This window comes from Orcinus orca, chromosome X, assembly GCF_937001465.1.
Source record: "Orcinus orca chromosome X, mOrcOrc1.1, whole genome shotgun sequence".
NCBI lineage: Eukaryota > Metazoa > Chordata > Mammalia > Artiodactyla > Delphinidae > Orcinus > Orcinus orca.
This window is the reverse complement of record NC_064580.1, coordinates 60,894,059-60,908,839: the sequence shown is the minus strand read 5'-3', so window position 1 is coordinate 60,908,839 and position 14,781 is coordinate 60,894,059. Positions and strand designations below refer to the sequence as shown.

The 14,781-nt window shown below is 47.3% G+C and overlaps 1 protein-coding gene across 1 annotated transcript; it reads right to left on the bottom strand.

The window, feature by feature from the left end:
• Positions 1–6,120: 6,120 nt before the first annotated feature.
• On the bottom strand, positions 6,121–9,961 carry LOC125962989 (OTU domain-containing protein 6A-like). The gene has a single exon (XM_049704639.1). The coding sequence runs from the start codon at positions 9,260–9,262 to the stop codon at positions 8,387–8,389; it is 876 nt and encodes a 291-aa protein (XP_049560596.1). The 5' UTR covers positions 9,263–9,961; the 3' UTR covers positions 6,121–8,386.
• Positions 9,962–14,781: the final 4,820 nt, after the last annotated feature.

Here is a 14,781-nt window from a genome sequence, read left to right as displayed (position 1 = left end):
TTGTTTTACACAGCATAGCTTTTCTTCCAAGGACTGTACCTGACTGTCAAAGAGTCTCACTTCAAAAAAAGGCCCAGGCGCAGTTTCACAAGTGAATGGACTATTTCAAATTTTCAAGGAGCAGATAATTCCTATGCTATTTAAATTATCCCAGAGGAAGAGGAAGAAAGGAAATAGTTTTTTTCTAGTTTTTAGATGATACATAGATACAAATTTCTACTTAAAAATTCAATGATATCGTGGATAAACAAAATGTGGTATATACACACAATGGAATATCATTCAGCTTTATAAAGAAAATTCTGACACCTGCTACAACATGGATGAACCTTGAAGACATTATGCTAAGTGAAATAAGCCAGTCACAAAAGGACAAATATTGTATTATTCCACTTATATGAGGTACACAGAGTAGTCAAATTGAGAGACAGAAAGTAGAGTGTTGGTTGCCAGGGGCTGGCAGGAGAGAGAATGAGGAGATATATAGCCTTGCAACAAAAAAATCCAACTATATCGAAGTACATAGTTTAAAAGTAAAAAGCTCAACACCTTCCTCCTTCCACCCACCCATTTCTTTCCCTCTCCCTAGAGGAAACAATTCATATGGATGATCCAAAATTTACTCAGCTAGTCCTTACTGAGGATATTTAGGTTGTATCTAGAGTTTTACTTGCACAAACAACACTCTAAGGAATAGCCTTGAAATATACTGCTGTATAATACATATATCTGTAGTATAGATCTCTGGATATAGACTGCCAGTTCAAAAGCTATGTGCGTTTTATTTAGTGAGTTAGTTAGGTTTAGATTTATTTATTAACTCATATAGTTCAAAATATCAGCCGTTTAAGAGATTACACAGTGTAAAGCTCCGTCCCATCCTTTTCCCCCAGCAACTTGGTTCCCCTCCTCAAAAGCAACCAATAGTATCATTTAAAATATATTCTTTAGTCATGTACAAGGGAAACAGTATGTTTGAGAATGCCTGTTTCTGCATTCTCCCATCAACACAGCATATTATCAAACTTGACTTCTTTGCTAATCTGACTGATGAAAAATGGTATCTCATTTAATTTGTATTTGTTTAATTTGTAATATTATGAGTAAAACCGATGGTTACTAAAGCTGGGAGACCATGCCAGCCTCCCTCTGCAGCCTCTTTCCCACCTGTCACCTCTATCCTCCAGCTCCACTGAACACGGAGACACCCTGTTCTTTCACTCCTGCCTTTGCTCTGGCTCTGTCCTCTGCGAGCTCCTCCTAAGCCTCCCTGTCACCCCAGGTCTGATGAAGTGTCCTTCCTCTGTGCTTCCTTTCATCACAGCACTGGTCATGCTGCTTTCTGTTTATTTCTGTCTATTTTCCTATCTGCCATCTCTACTAGATGGTGAGCACTGGGACTGGATCTTTATCTCTCTACCTCTATTGTTCATCACCATTCTCTTCAGTAAATATGGAGTGAATGGATGAATGGACAGCTGGCAGTTTCACATGGAGGTCACTGGAATGCAGTCATTCTGTGTGACTGGCTGAAACGAGATTTACCCTCTCATAAGAATGTAATATATGCGGAAGGTGGCACTTCAGATCAGTGGTGAAATGGTGGATTGTTCAGTAAGTGGTGTTGGGCTAACTGGTTAATTACCATAATTGGAGAAAATCAATTTATGTCCTTATCTTACACCCAAGTAATTTCCAGGTGGATATGTTAAATAGTGTCAAATATAAAGAGAAAGCATTAAAAACTTGAAAGTATATACGAATATTGATCCAACCTCGGGATGGGGAAGCCTTTTCTAAGCAAGATACCGAGACAGAAACCATAAAGAAAAAGATCGATAGATAGACTCCATTACAATTTTAAACTTTAGCATATGCAAAAAGTCAGAAATAACACTGAAAGGGTAATAATGTATGGGAAAAACTATTTTTAAAAAATATCTGGGGGCTTCCCTGGTGGCGCAGTGGTTGAGAGTCCGCCTGCCGATGCAGGGGACACGGGCTCGTGCCCCGGTCCGGGAGGATCCCACATGCCGCGGAGCGGCTGGGCCCGTGAGCCATGGCCGCTGAGCCTGCGCGTCCAGAGCCTGTGCTCCGCAACGGGAGAGGCCACAACAGTGAGAGGCCCGCGTACCGCAAAAAAAAAAAAAAAAAAAAAAATCCGAATGAAAAGTGGAAGGACCTATTAAAAATCCATGAGAAGAAGACAAACTTACCCATAGAAAATTAAGCAAATGTCATGAAAAGGCAATAAATTAAGAATTATTTGTTCCAGCATGAATGAAATAGACATGCTAATACATACTTAGAGGAATATTCCACCTTACTAGTGATCAACAAAGGGTCAACTAATACAGCATTTTTCACCTAACAAATTAGCAAAGATGATAATTTTCAGTGTTTGCAACTATATGGGAAAATAACACTCTCACACCCTGAGAGTGCAAATTGGCTCACTCTTTCTGGAGGGCAATTTACCAGTATGCATTAAAAGCCTCTCCTTTTGACCTAGATCACTTCTAGAAATGTTATCAAAGGGAAATAATCAGAAATATAGACAAAGACTCAGCTACAAGGATATTACAGTGGCATATTTGTAGCAGTGAGAAATTGAAAGCAATCTAAATGTCCAGCAATAGAATAGGACAAATAAATTATGGTACATTCACAGGCTAAGAATGCAGGCATTAAAATCATCGTATTGAAGACTAAGGACAGAGGGAAATGCTTATAATGTATTGTTAAGTAAAAAAAAAAAAGTAGTTCAGATAGAATGATACCAGTTTGGTTTTTTAAAATATGCATGTCTATGTGTGTGTGTAGAAAAAGTGTGGAAGGAAGGAAGATACTGACTGGCCTGAGGAGTCCCTGCACACAGGCCACCCTGTCCCCAAGAGGGCACTCTGGTAAGCTCCAGTGGCTTTTGCTTTCACGCTACAGCCCAAGAAGTTCTGGCTTCCACTGTAGGACCTGTGGGAAGAGGCCAAGTGGCTCCAAAAGTTACTGTAGACAGAATGAAGGGGTGGTTGCTGCCACAGCTGATAGTGTTATAGTCTTAGGCTCCTAGGTAATGATACATTTATTGCACATTTTATACATATTTTCATTTAATGTACCTAACATCCCAAGAGATACCTCTAAGACAGGCATTAACTGTCCCATGTTACTGATGAGGAAACTGAAGCCCAGAAAGATTAGATGACTTAATCCAAGTCACAAAGCTAGGAAGCGGGCATATGAGCTGGGCTTCAAATCCAGATAGATGTCCTTGTCTTTGGCTGCTAAGGCAAAAGGGCATGTTAATGAGTAGTAAATGAAGAATAGTAAGTAAATGAATGAAAGTTGCTTCTGGAATTGAATCCCTTTGGGAACAGTACCCCATGGCTTTTGCACACAATTGCCCAGAACAGTCACTGTCCTCAGTGACTGTGGTCACTGTTACAAAATGGAACAGACTGCAAATCCCTCATGCCCTGCCAGATCCCACAGCGAATGCCCCTTCTTGGCTTGTGCTCTGGGCCTGGTTGGAATCTGGCCTGGGTTTACTCTTCCCCATCCTTCCAGCTGAAGGCAAACCCAGTGGAGGAAGCTGGAACAGGCCCAGTGAGATCTTAAGGGCTCCCTAGACAGAAATAGTTATTTCTCTTGTATTTAGGGAGAAAGAAGCCTGTAAAATGGGACTCTGCTGGTTTGTTTGCTGCCTTCTGCCAAAGAATTCAGTGGGCAGCACCAGGCCCTCCCCCCACTCCCAGCAAGGCCCACATTATCCAGGCAGTGCCCTCTCCACCAACCTATGCCCTCCTCCCCATTCTGGGCCTCTGCCCGGCCCATGCCCCCTTCCTTGGCCAGTGCAGCCTGTCCTCACAACAGTGCCCCGTCTGCATCCAGCCCCTCCCAACTTTATGTGCAGATAACTTCCCTAGTGAGTGCCTCCTCCCCTAGCCAGGTGCCACTCCCTAGCCCTTCCACATCCAAAAGCCAGGAATCCCTTTTTCACCTTCTACCAATGCATACCCTTTAACAACCAGGCCCCTGGTCCTTGTCACCAGCCTATTCGCTCTTCCTCACTTCCCTAACCCTGCTTCTCAGTCTATACCCCCATGGAGCCAGGCCCCCTTCCCCAGGTAGTCCCATTTCCCCACATTACACACCCTGCCCCAGCAGATAAGCCCATCCCCCATCAGAAGCCCTTAACCTGCCTGTGCTTTGAAGCCAGCCAGGCCCTCTTCTCAGCCGGGCTCTCTTTGTCCGTTTATACCTGCCTCCCCAGCTACCTATGCCCCCTTCCCCGGCCAAGGCTAGCTCCCCAGCCTGGTTCCCTTCCCCTCCTAGGCAGGCTTCCCCTATACCCACCTAGACCCTCACCCCAGCGGAGTCACATTCCCAGCCAGTATCCTCTTTTGCAGCAACCCTACCCAGGCCCCTGCCCCAGCTTGTTACCCACCCACCCCCGCCAGCCCGTGCCCAGGCTCCCTGACCCAACTTGGTTTTCCTTCCCCAGCCTATGTCCCCTTGCCCGGCCAGGCCCCTTTCCCCAGCCAGAGCCTCTTCCTCAGCCTATGCCTCCTTCTTTGGATTGGCCCCCTTTCTAAACCAGCCATCTTACCAGCCTGTGTCCAACTCTCCAGCCTCTAGCCACTTGTCTGGAAGTTTTCCCACCCTGGGCCACAGCCCAGCCTCTTTACCATCCTATGTTGCCAGCCTCCCCTCCCCAGGCAGGCCTCAACCCCAGCCTGTCTTATTCCCCATGCAGGACCCTTCTGCTCGCAGGCCCCTCACCCAGCCAGGGCCTGTTCCCCGACCTGAGACCCTGTTGACAGCCTCCTTAGCCAGGCTACCCTTCCCCGGGCAAAGCCCCTTTGCAACCCTTTGTTCCCTTGCCCTCACGGGACCCCTTCTCCAGAAAGGGCCTCCTTCTGACAGCCAGGTGCTTGTGCCCAGCCTTTTCCCTTTTCAGCTGGACCACTTTTCCAAGGAGTTCCCCCTTCACTGGCCTTTCATAGCCAGTGCCTCCTTCCCTGGCCACGCATCCTCCTCTCTCAGCTCTCCATCACCGGTAAAGTCTCCTCCCCAACCATGTGATGTTTCCCTGCCGGCACCCCTTCACACACACATGCCCCCAGCTGAGAACTCTTTCCCAGCCAGACTCCTCCCCACAGCCAGGTTCTCTTCACCCAGGGACCTAACAGCCTCTCCCCCAGTCTAAGCTCATTTTCCCAGGCGGGCCTCCTTCCCAGTAAGGTACCTTTCCTCAACCGGTATACCTCTTCCTCAACCAAACCCCTTCCCTAGCTTATTCCCCCTCCTCAGCCAGACCTTCTCCCCATCCCTAGCCTGTGGCCCCAGCTAGGTCCCTTTCCTCAACCACGTGCTCTCCCTCAGCCAGGACACATGCCTTCATTCCCAGGCAGGATCCCTGCCCTAGCAGGCCCTCTCCACCTGCTAATGCCCCTCTTCCAGCCAGGTCCATCAACCCACCTATTATCCCATGCCCAGCCTATGTCGGTCTCAGCATTCGTACGTCTCCCGCCACCAGGTTCCTTTCCTAGCCTGTGCCTCCCTCCCAGGCCCCATTCCCCTGCCAGAGCCCCTCCCCGGGCAGGCCACCTTTCCCTGCCAGGATATTTTCACCCCCCAATCTCCCCCAGCCCAGCCAGTCTCCCATCCTCAGCTTGTGCCACCCTATCAAGTCTGTGCTCCTTTTCCAAGACAGGCCCCTTCCCACATCCAGGCCCCTTCCCCAGCCTCACCCTCTTCCCCAGCTTAAGCCTACTTTCCCAGCCAGATCTCTTTCCCTGCTCAGGTGCCATTCCCCAGGCTTTTCCCCCTTGAACAGTCAAGGATTCCTTTCTCATCCTTTGCCTCCTAACTCAACTAAGCCTCTTTCCCTTGACCAGCCAAGTCCTCCTTCCATAGGCAGCCCTCACTCCATTATCCCCTTCCTAGCCTGGCCTCCTTCTTCACCCTGTGCCCCAGTCCACACAGGTGTCCTTACCTAGCCGTCTCCCCTTCTTCTGCCTGTTCCCCTTTCCCCTGCCACGTCCCATTCATCCCCCTAGACTGACCCCTTCCCCAGTTTTCACCCTTTTCCGCAGCCAGGCCCCCTTCTACAGATTATGCCTCCCTTCCTGGCCTATTCTTCCTTCCCCAGCCAGCATTCTCATCCCTATAAAAGGCTCTCTTCTCACAATGCATCCAAATACCTAGTTTTCTCAGGGACTTCCTCTTCTCAGCCAGCTGGCTATCTGAAAATGTATGTGATGCACACATTTACACAGTGAGCTATCTGGCAGGATTTCTATATTTGTATTTTGAAAACAGATTCCCCCCCCCACCCCCGCCTTCAAGAAAAAAAAAAAACAGTGGCACTTCTTTCCCTCCTGCAACTAGCCCTGGACTGGCAAGTTTTTGAAAGTGAGAATTCTTTTTCATGCATAGCAATGAGAACATCCTTAACTGAAGCCATTTCATGATGTTTGCACTGAGTGAAACATCAAGTCAGGATAGCTTCAACTATCTTGTTACTCCCTAAATCCATCCCTGGGAGATATTCCACTCCAGGCCACCATCAAGACTGCAGGCCCATTCCTCCTTCCAAAAGCCTCATCTGTCACTGTGTCCTCCCCCTTCACTCCTGCTCCCTAACCCTCCAGGATTCCTTTGCTGAAGTCGATCCTGGGATACAAACTCTATATGAACTAAGTCAGCTATACAAAAATGGAAAACCGGGTATTTTTTAAACTGCTTTTATTCTTTAAACAAACTACGGTTCCCCTTTTCCCCTTTGTATATTTCATTTTAGAACATTTGGTGTGTACAAAGAATTTTTAAATGAATTTAAGTAATCTCACTGAAATATAGGATCTAAAGGTTAAATTTTTTAAATTGTTTACTGCAAATCATTTCACTTTTACATTTTTTGGCAAATTCAAGATATCAACAAGTCTCAAATATCAACAAAAGTTTATTGCTCACTTTTTTTTTGCTTCATACCAGTTGCAGATATAACAAAATGAATCAACTACTTTAATACTTTTTAAAATCTCTCTTTAAATACTTTTTATCTCTAAGAATTAAGGAAAACGACTAAGTTCAGATCTTTCACATTCATACCAGTTGTAGATAGAACAAAGTGGACCAACTGCTTGAACAACGTTATACCCTTTTATGTCTGAGAATAAAGGAAACTTAGTAGTTGATGTCACCCCTCACAGCAAGTTAAACTACCTATCAGTTTGCCTCTTCTTAGTTCACATCAGTTGCAGATATAATGAAATGAATCAACTACTTGAATAAAGTCATGTCCTTTCTTATATTTAATAAAGGAAATTAAATTGAGATCGTTCACATCTTAGAGCAAGCCTTATCTAGCCTATCAGTTTAGGTAAATGTACTTTCTACATTTAACGCTTACATTTAACTTCTAAAGTTAACAAACATTATTTAGAATTCAGGAAACATCTAAACAACTGTAATTAATTTGCAACCATACAAGGTTTTATGAAAAAACAAAATAAAATACTAGGGCTTCCCTGGTGGCTCAGTGGTTAAGAATCCCGGGGACACAGGTTTGAGCCCTGGTCAGCGAAGACCCCACCCCACATGCCGCGGAGCAACTAAGCCTGTGAGCCACAGCTACTCAGCCTGCGCTCTGGAGCCTGCAAGCCACAACTACTAAGCCCACACACCATAACTACTGGAACCCGCGCGCCTAGAGCCCCCACACTGCAAGGAAGACCCAGTGCAGCCAAAAAAAAAAAAAAGAAAAAAACTAGAGGAGGTCTTGTTTGTAACTTGAGACGTCTCCTGAGTAGCCCTGTTGAAGTGGAAAGCAAAACCCCCAAACAGCCCACGATACATTTTTTTCCCCAAAGAACTAAGCAAAAGGCATTCCCAAATCATTTCATTCACATCAACTCCAACTTTAAGTAATGAATACATTCACGGGGCAACCGGAAGATTCTGAGCTAAACTGATTTTTTTCCCCAAGTGAAGAACGCATCAAACCAAGTTGCCATTTTTTGAACCCCAAAGTTACTTGCAACGTGACCAGTTCTCTTGGGTGGGGCGCAGAGACCCTTCAGGGCAAGAAAGGTGAGAACTTGGCAAACTCACTCCGCTAGGGTAGGACGGTACAGATCTCTTCCTGGTCACCAGCCTCCGATCCCCCTACCCCGTGAAAGAAGCAACCCAGGGACGATCGAGGAGGATAGAAGAGCGAGGGAGGAAGAAGGGGGGCGGGGGAGGAGAGAGGGGTGAGCTCTAAGTAAAATGAATCAACAAAACCTTGAGAAAACCGAAGGAAAAAAGCGGAGCCTGCTGAGGAGACGCGGCGGCGGCAGATTCGGCTCCAACGGCGGCCGTCACGGCGATGGCGGCAGCGGGCCTAGATGAGACGCCGGGCCACGCTCCCGCCGGAGCCGGTGTCGAGTGGCTTCACCGAGTTGTAGTGCTCTGCGCTGCTGTAAGAGTACTGCTTGCAGACCAGGGTGAGCGGCTTCTTGGTGTACTCCTCTCCGATGACGACGGCGGGCGAGTTGGCCTGGATCACCTCGATGGGGGTCTGCAGGACGTGCGACAGGGCCCTCAGCTCGAGCTGGCTTCCACACGACGCGCTGAACACGATGTCGTCGCAGTAGCTCAAGAAGTCGTCGCGGCTGCAGGCGTCGCCGGTTTCGGGGTTGCTGAAGAAGGGCAGGAAGTCGTCGACATGCTGCCGCATGTACTCGGCGGTGCGCCTCCGCAGGCTCCCCACGGTCACGGAGAACACCAGCTGGTCTTGGATGGCGCGGTACGTGCAGTGGTCGTCGGCCGGGATATCCTTCACCTCCAGATGCTTGGCCCGCAGGATGGCGCCGAGCTTCATTTCCTCGTCATGGCGCAAGCTGGCCAGATGCTCCATCTCAGCCTTGTCCATCCAATCCTGGCTTTCTCTATTGAAGGCCTCCTTTCTTTTGTGCTTTCTCTGTGCCCTCCAGAGGTGAGGAGGCTTGTTCTCGAGATCCAGCTTGGCCAGATCTTCAGTGACAGAATCGAGGCTGCTGTTATCAGGGAAACTCTCCTGGAACTTCTCCAGCTCCTGCTGGTGCTTCTGCTCCATCTCGGCCTCGAGGCGAGCCACATCGAGGAGCAACTGCTTTCTTCTCTGCTTGTCGCTCTTGGGGATCGAGCTCTTCATGCCCTGAATGTGGGCCTGCAGCTCTGTCTTCTCGCGGCTGTGGCGTCGTAACATCCGCTGATGCTCACTCTGTGAATCTCCCATGATGTTTAAGGGCGGGCGAGAATCGAAGTTTGGTGGCTGAAGTACCGCTACAGTTCACGTGAACAGTCTGACCACCGAACTGCCTAGAGCTCCTCAGCCTCCCCTGGCGGCTGTACTCTGTTCCCCTCACCCGCCGTTGCCCTCACTCTATTAACGGACCTCTCTGCCATTGGCCGCTGTCTCTCCGCGGCTACGCCTCCTAAACACTCCTGGCACTAGGATTGGCTGTTGGGAGACCCTACCTATGCTCCCATTAGACCACGTGGCAATACGTGCTTCCGGTTTCAGCGGGGTTCCTGCCCCAGATGTAAAATCCCACCTTTGTGCGTTACGTGCAGCAACTGAGCTTGTGGAGGTTTTCGTGGACTCTGAACTGCGTACTTCACTTCCTAGCCTGAACACAATGCAGACACTGGTCCTGCTTGAGAATCACATGACAAATACTGTTACACCAGCTGAATGTGCTCTGACACTGGACTTGTCCTTGTTCCCAGTGTTCAGGAGGTAATGTGGCTCTCTCCAGTTCTTTAGCTGCCTTGACTGATGAACCCTTAATTTTGTGTGTGTGTGTGTGGTACGCGGGCCCCTCACTGTCGTGGCCTCCCCCGTTGCGGAGCACAGGCTCCGGACGTGCAGGCTCAGTGGCAATGGCCCACGGGCCCAGCCGCTCCGCGGCACGTGGGATCTTCCCGGACCGGGGCACGAACCCGTGTCCCCTGCATCGGCAGGCGGACTCTCAACCGCTGTGCCACCAGGGAAGCCCTGAACCCTTAATTTTGTGTATCAGAACAAAGATATTTCCTTATGTTCCTGGGAACACAGAATCCTTTCAGTTTAGGCCTCAAATCCACCCTGTCCCATCTCAGTGTGAGAAAGCAACAACCTGAAAGTTCACTACAGCTGAGCAGACTTCGTCTTGTGCCAACAGAATGCACCTACCCTAAACTCCCCTTCTCCTGGGTTCCCAGCTTCCAAAATGGGCTCCCATGAAGCACGGCAGTTGACCTTCATCAAGCCACTTCCTTCTGATTATTTTGAATCTCTAAAAGTTCTAAAAAATAAAATAAAATAAAGTAAAATAAAATCCCTAAGCTCTTTCAAACATGCTCTCATCCTGCCCCACTCTGCTCATCTGTATCCTGAATTCCCAAACAGGAAGGCTCTTGAGACAACCTCCTCCTTGTTACAAAGGAGGAAAGTGGACATTTGTCCAAGGTTTTACATATATCAAAACTTCAGTCGTTTTTATTGCTAAGTAGTATTCCATGATATGGATGTACTGTAGTTCATTTAACCATTCACCTGTTGAAGGACCTCTGGGTTATTTCCAGTTTGGGGTTCTTACAATCCCTGCTATAAACACCCATATACAGGTTTTTTGTGTGAGCGCAGGGCTTCATTTCTCTGGGAAAAAATGCCCAGGAGTGCAATTCCTGGGTCATATTATAAGTGTATGTTTAGTTTTTTAAGAAGCTATTTTCCAGAGTGATTGTACCATTGTGCATGCTCACCAGCAGTGTATGCGGAATCCAGTGTCTCTGCATCCTCACCAGCATTTGGTGTTGTCATAATTTTTTATTTTTAGTCATTCTGATAGATGTGTAGTGACATCTCACTGTGGTTTTAATTTGTGTTTCCCTGGTGGCTAATCATGTTCATCTTTTCATGTGCCCATTTGCCATCTGTGCTGTATCCTCTTGGGTAAAATCTTTACGTCATTTGCCCATTTTATAACTGGACTGTTTTTTACCACTGAGTTTTGAGACTTCTTTCTATATTCTAGATACTTGTTCTTTGTTGGATATGTGCTTTGCAAGTATTTTCTCCCACATTGTAACTTGTCTTTTCATCTCTTGGTGTCTCTCAGAGCAAAAGTTTTAAATTTCGATGAAGTCCAATTTATCCATTTTTTCCTCTCTAAGTCATGGTTTTGGTGTCAAGAACTCTTTGTCTAACTCTAGATACCAAAGAATTTGTCCTTTTTTTTTTTTTACTAAAAGTTTTATAGTTTTGCGTTTTAAGTTGAAACCTGTGATCTGTTTTGTGTTTATTTTCATGTAAAGTTTGAGGCTTAAGCCAAGGTTCATTCTTTTGCCTGTGGTGGTCCAATTCCTCCAGCATCATTTGCTGGAAATGCTATGCTTCCTCCATTGAATTGGTTTCGCATCTTTGTCAAAAATCAGTTAGGCATGTTTGTGTATGTCTATTTCTGGATTCTCTATTCTTTCCCATTGATCAATGTGTCTATCCCTCCTCCAACACCATAGTCTTGATTACTATGGAATAAATCTTGAATATAGGTAGACCCTTTCCTTCAATTTTATTCTTTTCTCAAAATTGTTTTAGCTATTCTAATTCTTTGTCTTTCCATATAAATTTTAGAATAATCTTGTCTATATCGACAAACAAATCTTTCTGGGATTTTCATAGGAATTGTGTTAGAGCCATATATTAATTTGAGGAGAATTGACATCTTTACTACGTTGAGTTTTCCAATCCATGAACACCTGGGTATGTATCTCCATTTATTTAAATTTTCATTGATGTTTTTCATGAATGTTTTATAATTTTCAGCATATATGTCCTGCACATATTTTGTTAGATTTACATTTAAGCATTTCATTCTTTGAGTGATTGTAAATGGTATTGTGTTTTTAATTTTGGTGTTCACATGTGCATTGCTAGCATACAGAAATACAGTTGACTTTTGTATGTTCATCTTGTATTCTATGACCTTGTTCAACTGACTTACTATTTCTAGGTGTTTTATATTTTATTTCTTTTTGGTAGATTCGTTGGAATTTTCTATGTAGAGAATCATGTTGCCTGTGAATAGGGACAGTTTTATTTCATATTTCCAGTCTGTATCCTTTCATTTCCCTTTTTTGCCTTATTGCACTGATTATAACTTCTAGCACTATATTGAATAAGAGTGGTGAGGGCGGGCAGGCTCGCTTTGTTCTGGGTCTTGGGGGAAAGCATTTCATCTTTCAACATTAAGTATGAATTAGCTGCAGGGTTTTTTTGGGTTTTCTTGGTAGATGATCTTTATCAAATTGAGGAAATTCCCCTCTCTATTTTTCTGAGACTTTTTTTTTTGTAATATGAATGGGTATTGAATTTTGTCAAATATTTTTTTCTGTATCAATTGAATTGTTTGTGTGATTTATCTTCTTTAGCTTATTAATATGGTGGATTACGTTGATGTACTGTCAAGTATTGAACCAGTCTTGCATCCCTGAAATTAACCCCATTTGGTCATGGTTTACAATTCTTTATATACGTCGCTCAATTCTATTTGCTAAGATTTTATTAGGGATTTAAAAATCTACCTTCATGAGAGATATTTGCCTGTAGGTTTCTCTTTCAGTACTGTTTTGTTTGGTTTTGATATTAGGGTAATACTAGCTTCATAAAATGAATTTGGAAGTCTTCCTTCCTCTTCTGTTTTTCTAGAAGAGATTATGTAACAGAGTTAATGCTTTCAGTGTTTGGTGGGATTCTTCAGTGAAAACATCTGGGCCAAAAGATTGCTGTTGGGGGAGCATTAAAATTACAAAATTGTTTTCCTTAATAGTTGTGGGGCTAATCGATTTCTCCATCGAACCTGAATGAGATCCTTGCTGGGTAGAATAATCTTGGTTGTTGGTTCTTCCCTTTCATCACTTTATATATGTCATGCCACTCCCTTCTTGCTTATAGAGTTTCTGCTGAGAAATCAGCTGTTAACCTTATGGGAGTTCCCTTGTACGTTATTTGTCGTTTTCTATACCCCCTTGGAGCCAAGCCCCCTTCCCCAGGTAGTCCCATTTCCCCACATTATGCACCCTGCCCCAGCAGATAAGCCCCTCCCCCATCAGAAACCCTTAACCTGCCTGTGCTTCGAAGCCAGCCAGGCCCTCTTCTCAGCCGGGCTCTCTTTGTCCGTTTATACCTGCCTCCCCAGCTACCTATGCCCCCTTCCCCGGCCAAGGCTAGCTCCCCAGCCTGGCTCCCTTCCCCTCCTAGGCAGGCTTCCCCTATACCCACCTAGACCCTCACCCCAGCGGAGTCACATTCCCAGCCAGTATCCTCTTTTGCAGCAACCCCACCCAGGCCCCTGCCCCAGCTTGTTACCCACCCACCCCCGCCAGCCCGTGCCCAGGCTCCCTGATCCAACTTGGTTTTCCTTCCCCAGCCTATGTCCCCTTGCCCGGCCAGGCCCCTTTCCCCAGCCAGAGCCTCTTCCTCAGCCTATGCCTCCTTCTTTGGATTGGCCCCCTTTCTAAACCAGCCATCTTACCAGCCTGTGTCCAACTCTCCAGCCTCTAGCCACTTGTCTGGAAGTTTTCCCACCCTGGGCCACAGCCCAGCCTCTTTACCATCCTATGCTGCCAGCCTCCCCTCCCCAGGCAGGCCTCAACCCCAGCCTGTCTTATTCCCCATGCAGGACCCTTCTGCTCGCAGGCCCCTCACCCAGCCAGGGCCTGTTCCCCGACCTGAGACCCTGTTGACAGCCTCCTTAGCCAGGCTACCCTTCCCCGGGCAAAGCCCCTTTGCAACCCTTTGTTCCCTTGCCCTCACGGGACCCCTTCTCCAGAAAGGGCCTCCTTCTGACAGCCAAGTGCTTGTGCCCAGCCTTTTCCCTCTTCAGCTGGACCACTTTTCCAAGGAGTTCCCCCTTCACTGGCCTTTCATAGCCAGTGCCTCCTTCCCTGGCCACGCATCCTCCTCTCTCAGCTCTCCATCACCGGTAAAGTCTCCTCCCCAACCATGTGATGTTTCCCTGCCGGCACCCCTTCACACACACATGCCCCCAGCTGAGAACTCTTTCCCAGCCAGACTCCTCCCCACAGCCAGGTTCTCTTCACCCAGGGACCTAACAGCCTCTTCCCCAGTCTAAGCTCATTTTCCCAGGCGGGCCTCCTTCCCAGTAAGGTACCTTTCCTCAACCGGTATACCTCTTCCTCAACCAAACCCCTTCCCTAGCTTATTCCCCCTCCTCAGCCAGACCTTCTCCCCATCCCTAGCCTGTGGCCCCAGCTAGGTCCCTTTCCTCAACCATGTGCCCTCCCTCAGCCAGGACACACGCCTTCGTTCCCAGGCAGGATCCCTGCCCTAGCAGGCCCTCTCCACCTGCTAATGCCCCTCTTCCAGCCAGGTCCATCAACCCACCTATTATCCCATGCCCAGCCTATGTCGGTCTCAGCATTCGTACGTCTCCCGCCACCAGGTTCCTTTCCTAGCCTGTGCCTCCCTCCCAGGCCCCATTCCCCTGCCAGAGCCCCTCCCCGGGCAGGCCACCTTTCCCTGCCAGGATATTTTCACCCCCCAATCTCCCCCAGCCCAGCCAGTCTCCCATCCTCAGCTTGTGCCACCCTATCAAGTCTGTGCACCTTTTCCAAGACAGGCCCCTTCCCACATCCAGGCCCCTTCCCCAGCCTCACCCTCTTCCCCAGCTTAAGCCTACTTTCCCAGCCAGATCTCTTTCCCTGCTCAGGTGCCATTCCCCAGGCTTTTCCCCCTTGAACAGTCAAGGA